Genomic DNA, 9,306 nt, shown 5'->3' on the forward strand with positions numbered 1-9,306 from the left:
TGTGAGTGTGTGTGTGAGTGTGTGTGTGTGTGTGAGTGAGTGAGTGTGAGTGTGTGTGTGAGTGTGTGTGTGTGTGTGAGTGAGTGAGTGTGAGTGTGTGTGTGAGTGTGTGTGTGTGTGTGAGTGAGTGAGTGTGAGTGTGTGTGTGAGTGTGTGTGTGTGTGTGAGTGAGTGAGTGTGAGTGTGTGTGTGAGTGTGTGTGTGTGTGTGAGTGAGTGAGTGTGAGTGTGTGTGTGAGTGTGTGTGTGTGTGTGTGAGTGTGTGTGTGAGTGTGTGTGTTTGAGTGAGTGTGTGTGTGTGTGTGTGTGAGTCAGTTAGTGTGAGTGTGTGTGTGAGTGTGTGTGTGTGTGTGTGAGTGTGTGTGTGTGTGAGTGTGTGTGAGTGAGTGAGTGTGTGTGAGTGTGTGTGAGTGAGTGTGTGTGAGTGTGTGTGTGTGTGAGAGTGTGTGAGTCCTCCGAGTCTAAAGTCATGAGAGGTTCGTCGTATTCGCAGAAGAGCCTGAGCGTCAGCGGCTCCAGCCGGATGAGGGTCCAGAGCCCGTCTCCGTCCCGATGCCGTGGATCCTCGTACAGCCGCGGACGGACGGGACTCCAGGGCCAGGCGGTGGAAGTGGCCACCGAGATCCACCAGCACCACGCCAACGAGAAGGAGGTGATGCAGGAGCTCAATGTGCGCTTCGCCGGATACATCGAGAAGGTCCAGGCGCTGGAGCAGAGGAACAGCGCTCTGAGAGCCGAGGTGGAGGCCCTTCAGGGACGCTTCAAGGGAGGGCCCACCGGCCTCGGGGACGAGTACGAGCTCAAGTTTAAAGAGATGAGGGAGCTCATCGAAGCTCTGACCGCTGAGAAGGGCGCGGCTGATATCCAGAGAGGCTACATCGAGGAGGAGGTGGAGGTCTGGAGACTCAAGCTGGAGGAGGAGCTGGCCATCAAAGGTGTTATACACTTATATTGTGAATGTAGACCAGGGGTATTCAATTAAAGAGGTCCGGTCTCTATATCTCTTTCCCTGCGGAGGTCCGGACAATATATATATACATATATGTGACCCTGGAGCACAAAACCAGTCATGAGGGTCAATTTTGTTGAAATTGAGATTTATGCATCATCTGAAAGCTGAATAAACGAGCTTAACATTGATGTATGGTTAGTTAGGATCGGACAATATTTGAAAATCTGGAATCTGAGGGTGCAAAAAAATCTAAATATTGAGAAAATCATCTTTAAAGTTGTCCAAATGAAGTTCTTAGCAATGCCTCATACAATGTATAGTTGGCTATTGCTACAAATATCCCCCAGCGACTTAACACTGCGTTTGTGCTGCAGGGACACACAGGGGTTTTCAATGGCCTGTGCTCATTACTGTCCCATTTAGCCCCACAGGAGAACAAACCAATGACCAAAAAAACCTGATGATGAAACACAAAAATAAAGGTTCCCAAATCTGAGATTTCAAAGAGATGCCGTAGAAGAACCATGCTTGGTTCCCCAAAGAACCTTTCAGTGAACAGCTCGTAAACCATTTTGTGTTCTAAGATTTTAACAATCTAAAGAAGCTTTTGTGGAATGGAAAGGTTCCATGGATGTTAAAGGTTCTGCGTAGAACCATCGATGCCAATAAAGAACCTTTCACTCTTCAAAAATAAAGCTTCTTTATTGGCATCACTGGTTCTGCGCAGAACCTTGAACATCCATGGAACCTTTCAAATGCAGAAAAGGTTCTTTATAGTCTAAAAAGGTTCATTAGATTTTTAAAAATGTTCTTCAAAATGGTTCTTTCAGGAACTGTTCACCGAAAGGTTCTTTTGGGAACCAAAAATGGTTCAAACACCCTTTTGGAACCTTTATTTTTAAGAGTGTTATTTCTAAGTGTATTGCATGACTAAAACAATGCGTTCTCTCTATGTACACTGCAAAAAATTATTTTCTTCCTTAGTATTTTTGTCTTGATTTTTAGTTTAAACATCTAAACATTCTAGAATCAGGATGCATTTACTTGACAAGTAAAGTTACTAAATATACGATGTCTTGTTTTCTGAAAATATCACAGTTAGTTTAATATCTGCCAATGGGGTAAGAAAATCATCTTGTTTAGCCTTTGAGTTAAGATGATTTTTCTTACCCCATTGGAAGATATTTGTGCTTGTTTTACAGAAAACAAGACATAATATCTCAAGCATGTTACTTGTCAAGTAAATGCATCTTGATTGGAGAATTTTTAGATATTTATGCTAGAAAACAAGACAAAAACACTAAGGAAGAAACTCATTTTTTGCAGTGTAGCATCACATCGACACCATTTTTACGTGACCTCTCTCTTGAATCCACAGAGGAGGCCGAGATGATTCTCCGCGAGTTCCGTCAAGACGTGGACAGCGCGACGCTACAGAAGGCCGACCTGGAGAAGCGCATCGAGCAGCTGGTGGCCGAGATCGAGTTCCTGAAGAAGCTCCACGACGAGGAAGTGGCTGACCTCCTCAAGCAGATCGAGGAGTCCAAGGTGACGGTGGAGCTGGACTCCGACAGACCGGACCTGGCCGCTTACCTGCGCAGCATGCGCGCCGAGATCGAGTCTGTGTCTGCTCGCAACGTCCAGGAGGCCGAGAAGTGGTACAAGGGTAAATTCGACACTCTGAAGGAGCAGGCCGGCAAACACGAGGACCAGATGAAGAGCATGAAGGAGGAGATCAGCGTCTTCCACAACCAGGTGACGGACAAACCAGGTTCACAAACACCGTGAATAGTTATTACAAATTATTCAGCGTCACTCTCTGACAGCAGGTGGCGCTGATGTTTATAGTCTAAAAAGGTTCATTAGATTTTTAAAAATGTTCTTCAAAATGGTTCTTTCAGGAACTGTTCACCGAAAGGTTCTTTTGGGAACCAAAAATGGTTCAAACACCCTTTTGGAACCTTTATTTTTAAGAGTGTTATTTCTAAGTGTATTGCATGACTAAAACAATGCGTTCTCTCTATGTACACTGCAAAAAATTATTTTCTTCCTTAGTATTTTTGTCTTGATTTTTAGTTTAAACATCTAAACATTCTAGAATCAGGATGCATTTACTTGACAAGTAAAGTTACTAAATATACGATGTCTTGTTTTCTGAAAATATCACAGTTAGTTTAATATCTGCCAATGGGGTAAGAAAATCATCTTGTTTAGCCTTTGAGTTAAGATGATTTTTCTTACCCCATTGGAAGATATTTGTGCTTGTTTTACAGAAAACAAGACATAATATCTCAAGCATGTTACTTGTCAAGTAAATGCATCTTGATTGGAGAATTTTTAGATATTTATGCTAGAAAACAAGACAAAAACACTAAGGAAGAAACTCATTTTTTGCAGTGTAGCATCACATCGACACCATTTTTACGTGACCTCTCTCTTGAATCCACAGAGGAGGCCGAGATGATTCTCCGCGAGTTCCGTCAAGACGTGGACAGCGCGACGCTACAGAAGGCCGACCTGGAGAAGCGCATCGAGCAGCTGGTGGCCGAGATCGAGTTCCTGAAGAAGCTCCACGACGAGGAAGTGGCTGACCTCCTCAAGCAGATCGAGGAGTCTAAGGTGACGGTGGAGCTGGACTCCGACAGACCGGACCTGGCCGCTTACCTGCGCAGCATGCGCGCCGAGATCGAGTCTGTGTCTGCTCGCAACGTCCAGGAGGCCGAGAAGTGGTACAAGGGTAAATTCGACACTCTGAAGGAGCAGGCCGGCAAACACGAGGACCAGATGAAGAGCATGAAGGAGGAGATCAGCGTCTTCCACAACCAGGTGACGGACAAACCAGGTTCACAAACACCGTGAATAGTTATTACAAATTATTCAGCGTCACTCTCTGACAGCAGGTGGCGCTGATGGGACAGCAGAAATGCAGCGGTTTCCTTGGAAACCCCGTAAAGAGAGCGGCTGCTACTTTCTGATTCTAAAAGTGTTTAAATGATTTAAACAGCCAATCAGATTTGTGTATTCACTATGGTGTTCATCACATCGCCAATACTTCAATATTTAGACTTAATAGGCTATTCATTTTCAAACCTTTGTTCTTTTTAATCTGTAGTTTAACATGACCTTGATATTGTTTGAAAATGTTGTTCAGTCACACTTTATCACGGCAAAAAACATGTTTTCTTCCTTAGTATTTTTGTCTTGATTTTTAGTATAAACAAATAAAAATTCTAGAATCAGGATGCATTTACTTGACAAGTAAAGTTACTAAATATATGATGTCTTGTTTTTTTGAAAATATTATCCAAATGTTGTTAGTTTTTGCCTAAAACAAGCACAAATTTCTGCAAATGGAGAAAGAAAAATAATCTTGATTCAAAGGCTAAACAAGATTATTTTTCTTACCCCATTGGCAGATATTTTTACTCGTTTTAAGCAAAAAGTAACATGATCGTGTGTTTTTCCAGGTGACGGAGCTGCAGAGCCAGATCGACGGGCTGAGGGCGAGGAACGCGGCGCTGGAGCAGCAGCTGGAGGACACGGAGGCGGCGCATCTGGACAAGACGGCCGGTCTGGAGCACATCATCACACAGCTAGAGAGCCAGCTGTGCCAGACCAAGCTGGAGATGGGAAAATACATGGCTGACTACCAGCAGCTGCTCCACATCAAGCTGAAGCTGGACGCTGAGATCGCCACCTACAGGAGGCTGCTGGAAGGAGAGGAGAAGCGGCTCGGGCTCTCCGCCGCAGGCAGTGTTGGTGCAATGCAGTACTAACTCTTAATTACTCTCATTTCATTAAAAAATAAAGTAAGGGATTACTCTGAATTTTTCTGATGCAATTGCATTAAATACTGCGTAGACTATTCAACTCAAGAGTATTTGCATGGCGCTTTTCACGATTGCAAAGCAGAAAATTACAGTTTCTACATTATATTTAGTTATACTATAAAATAATTCTAACAGTGGAGTCAACATCAAAATGTAGCATCTAATATTAAAATGTATGCGTTTAATGTAACCTTCCTCCTGTAAATACGTTGGACAGTTCTAGAATACTTCATGCAATTTTATATTATTTATTTGAAAGAATTAAAAGAGCATTTCGTGTTAACTAGTCGAGGTTGCTCGTCAAGTTAAACAATACGAGGATAGACACGAAACACTCAGATATATAATTACTTACATTTAGAAAGTAATTAGTAATGTAAGAGAGAGTAATTAGTGCGGTAATCTAATTACACTGTTGAAGGTGTTATTAGTAATTAATTTCTTTTTTAAGTAACTTACCCAACACTGCTAGTTACATACGTAACTTAATTACAAAATAAATGCAAATGTAATCAGTTACAATTATGTTAACGATTACAAAGAGGGTTTACATCATAAATATTTAATAGATTTCTTTCATAAATGGCACTGACTGCTCTAAAATATGAGACAGCAATGTTTCAGGAGTTTAGGACACATGCTTATTCCATAACTGCTTTATTTCCTATTTGCATTTGCGTATATGCTTTATTCTTTGAGATTAACTGTATGTCCACAGCATTGTTCGATGCCAGTGTTTCCTGTGACAGCTATGCAGAGATTTGATTTCAAAAACTGTGTATTTTAAGGTGTCCTTGTTACATTTACTTACTATTATAATAACAATACATTATGCATAATTACATGTAAGTAACCCTAATAATCCTAACCCTATAGTAAGTGCATGTAGTTAATGTTACTCAGTACTGAAATGTATAATTACACTGTAACAAAGACACCTTAAAATAAAGTTTAACCAACAGTATCATAGCTATTAAACTATGTCTTATGATTTTAAATCTGTATTTAACCTCAGAATGAGTCTGATTTTGTGGCGGCTGTGCTTTAAAATTAAATTATCTTAATTCAAGTGTTAATCAGTGTACCTTGATGTTTGAAATAGATTAACATTTGAAAACATTAGAAGTTCAGAAAAGTTATTACTAATTACATTTTAGATCGGGCAGCTTGTAATCGTTACACGACTTTCAGAAAACACTAGGGGCCTCGTTTATAAAATGTTGCGCAGAATCCGTCCTAAATCATTTAAATGAGGCCCTAGGTGTCTCACATTTGCCGAGGAAAGACTGGGCATCAGACTCGAACGAACGAAATGAGTTCAAGCCGTGTTGGAAAGATTGTCTCGAGGAATCAAACGCACCTGAACTTTACGAGCGGGAAACTGAACTTTCTTTAAGCCCAGCGTTATCTATTATCCATGCAATAGATGCCACGTCTGCATTAATGATACATTTGTTGCAATATTTTTTCCCCCATTTACATTAAAACCTGCCAAGCTGCATGCACAAAAAATAAAAAAGAAATAAAAATTGGGAAATTGAAAAAAAAAATCAAGAACAAGTCATTCGCAATCTTTAATCATTTTGGAGGTGTAGAATTTAAAAAAAAATTGAAATTGAAATTTTTTTTCCTGGAAATAGTGCATCACCAAAATGACTTGAACTCATCTGAACTTCCTCACTTTGTTGCTAGGAGACGCATGACAAATGGAAACAATGTATCTAAAGTGAATGTGAATGCAAGGTTAACTAATGAGATAAAGTGTTACCTTTCGGTCTTTATAATCCTTTTGCACTTTAAGCGGTGTGAATTTTTTGTTATTCATACGTAATTATGACTTACCCACTCATAAATATGAACTTCCCAGGCGCCAGAACTTGGCAATGCACTTTTGTTGCTAGGAGACGCTTGACAAATAGAAAGAATGTATTCAAAGTCGGTTCAAAATATCAAACTTGTTTAATCTCAGCCGGGTTGGAATCAGTCTGAAGTCAAAAGATGATGATTTTTTTGGATTCACAGACGTTACACCGACTCCTCGTTGACTAAATCATGAAGAGTAGTCCAGCCGTAGCTCATAGAAGTCTCGGTGTTGTGTTCTCAAGCGGTGACCATCGCCTGAAGACTCCTGCAGATCAACCTCCGCTAAACCAGCCGAGCTAACTAGTCTCACCTAAAAGAACCAAATCTCACCAGGCACCAAATAAAGCTGGATTTCAACGCACACTGCTCTCTGTTGTTTATTGTGTTCTGCTTTTATCTTTGTAATAAGTGCATCATATGATCTCATGAATAATTGTAACCACAGTCATAATAAATCTATTCATTTTTACACCTTTAGAAAGTGTAATGCATTCAAATACATGACAAATTACATATTTCAGACATTTTTATTATGCATTATAACATACATTATGAATACCTATAACAATGCAGTTTACATTAAGGCTTCAAGAAAACTGTTACCAAACATTTCATGCACGAGTGTGACTTAAAGTGCTTTACATAAAAGTTATTAAAAAGAAATAAAAGGTGCATCAGAAATAAAAATAAAGCAAGAATAAAATAGGGATTTAACATGTATTAAAAAGAATGAAACAACAGAAATACAAAGAGCAATCAATAATGTAATCAGTAACTGGTGTGTGTGTGTGTGTGTGTGTGTGTGTGAGAGAGTGTATAAGTGTGTGTGTGTGTGTATAAGTGTGTGTGTGTATAAGTGTGTGTGTGTGCGCGTGTGTGTGTGTATAAGTGTGTGTGTGTGTGTGTATAAGTGTGCATGTGTGTGTGTGTGTGAGAGGGTGTATAAGTGTGTGTGTATAAGTGTGTGTGTGTGAGGGTGTATAAGTGTGCGTGTGTGAGTGTGTGTGTGTGAGGGTGTGTAAGTGTGTGTGTGTGTGAGAGGGTGTATAAGTGTGCATGTGTGTGTGTGTGTGTGTGTGAGAGGGTGTATAAGTGTGCATGTGTACCTGTAGTGGTCTCTCTCCACTGGACTCTGGGCTGGGATTCTGTGAGCTGTGTGCAGTGAAATGGGTTTCCTGTTCCAGCTGTGAGACACATTAGTATCCTTCAGAACCAGCAGATCACAGCTCTTCCCCTGCCGTCTGAACGGACTCACCACCATATAACCTACACACACACGGCAGTCAGAACGAGTGTTAATGACAGCACGAGACACACACACACACACACACACACACACACACACACACGATGGTCATGTGAGCATGATGGACAGCCGTTCAGAATCAAATGCTCAGACTGAATGTGTGAATACAGTAATGCCTCTGTCGCTCGGGATGATGGACATAAGCAGACAGGAAACACCCAGATTCCTCTTCCTGTTTCCACACGAGTAGCTCATTAGGTTCATCAGGTGAAGTAAAATCTCACTCACACACACTCTCACACACACACACACACACTCTCACACCCAAACACACGCTCCCTGTCGAACATTTGAACATACTTGACTGGATCTACATATACATAAACACGCATATGAAAATGCAAATGAATACATATATACACACACGCAACATCACAACATATAATATTTATTTATTATTGATAGAGCAGATTTAGAGCAGATAGTGAAGGAAAAGCATTTTAAAAAAATAAAAAGCTGAAATATAACTTTTTATTTGTCACATGTTTTGATCATTACATCACTCCCAGACTTACACTTGTGTTATTACAGAGTTTGGTGTTTTTACTATTTTTATTCCACTTTAGCAGTAGTACTACTACAACACACACACACACACACACACACACACACACACACACACAGAGCACATGTGACACACACTCTCACACACACACCGAGTGTTAATGACAGCACGAGACACACACACACACACACACACACACACACACACACACGATGGTCATGTGAGCATGATGGACAGCCGTTCAGAATCAAATGCTCAGACTGAATGTGTGAATACAGTAATGCCTCTGTCGCTCGGGATGATGGACATAAGCAGACAGGAAACACCCAGATTCCTCTTCCTGTTTCCACACGAGTAGCTCATTAGGTTCATCAGGTGAAGTAAAATCTCACTCACACACACTCTCACACACACACACACACACTCTCACACACTGCAGTACCCATGTTGCGTTTGTCGGAGACAGTCAGGTGCAGGAGTCCCAGCAGAAAGTTCAGCAGTTCTGGGAAAAACCTCAGAGACAGAGAGACGAACTCCAGCGCCAGACAGCAGAGGATCAAACCCTTACACACGTCCTCCAGAGAGAGCACCACACACTGAAACACACACACAGAGCCATCACATTAAGTCATCATGTCTTGGGTGAACAAGATGTTTTAAAGCATCTGTATGACTAAAACAAACAAACAATCTACTCATTATTACAGACACACACACACACCCTGGTGAGCGCCTGACTGATGTAGAGGAACGCTGGAGTCGTCACCGGATGTCTGAAGTCTGACGTGGGGAACAGCAGCGCCGTGATCTTCAGGAGGACCAGCTGCACACACACACACACACACACACAC

The 9,306-nt window shown here is 41.3% G+C and overlaps 2 protein-coding genes across 2 annotated transcripts in view; one reads left to right on the forward strand and one right to left on the reverse strand.

The window, feature by feature from the left end:
* Positions 1-468: 468 nt before the first annotated feature.
* Positions 469-4,727, forward strand: LOC107570952 (vimentin). The gene is made up of 3 exons (XM_016257236.1): positions 469-934; positions 2,330-2,706; positions 4,419-4,727. Exons 1-3 carry the CDS (start codon positions 469-471, stop codon positions 4,725-4,727), a joined length of 1,152 nt encoding a protein of 383 aa, XP_016112722.1.
* A 1,535-nt stretch (positions 4,728-6,262) lies between these two features.
* nop14 (NOP14 nucleolar protein homolog (yeast)) overlaps positions 6,263-9,306 on the reverse strand; it is a 22,007-nt gene continuing 18,963 nt past the window's right edge. The window contains exons 11-15 of the mRNA XM_016257237.1: positions 9,177-9,291; positions 8,898-9,051; positions 7,751-7,910; positions 6,624-6,678; positions 6,263-6,277 (exon numbers count right to left, since the gene is read on the reverse strand). Coding sequence (XP_016112723.1) covers positions 6,263-6,277; positions 6,624-6,678; positions 7,751-7,910; positions 8,898-9,051; positions 9,177-9,291 — 499 coding nt within the window. The remainder of the gene's footprint in view (positions 6,278-6,623; positions 6,679-7,750; positions 7,911-8,897; positions 9,052-9,176; positions 9,292-9,306) is intronic.

This window comes from Sinocyclocheilus grahami, unplaced genomic scaffold (genome assembly GCF_001515645.1).
Source record: "Sinocyclocheilus grahami isolate Dianchi unplaced genomic scaffold, SAMN03320097.WGS_v1.1 scaffold1525.1, whole genome shotgun sequence".
NCBI classification, from domain to species: domain Eukaryota; kingdom Metazoa; phylum Chordata; class Actinopteri; order Cypriniformes; family Cyprinidae; genus Sinocyclocheilus; species Sinocyclocheilus grahami.

Coding starts and splice junctions, on each gene's coding strand:
- LOC107570952 (XM_016257236.1), top strand. CDS start 469: ATGAGAGGTTCGTCGTATTCGCAGAAGAGCCTGAGCGTCAGCGGCTCC. Junction 935..2,329: donor GGAGGAGCTGGCCATCAAAG/GTGTTATACACT, acceptor TTGAATCCACAG/AGGAGGCCGAGATGATTCTC. Junction 2,707..4,418: donor TCAGCGTCTTCCACAACCAG/GTGACGGACAAA, acceptor GTGTTTTTCCAG/GTGACGGAGCTGCAGAGCCA.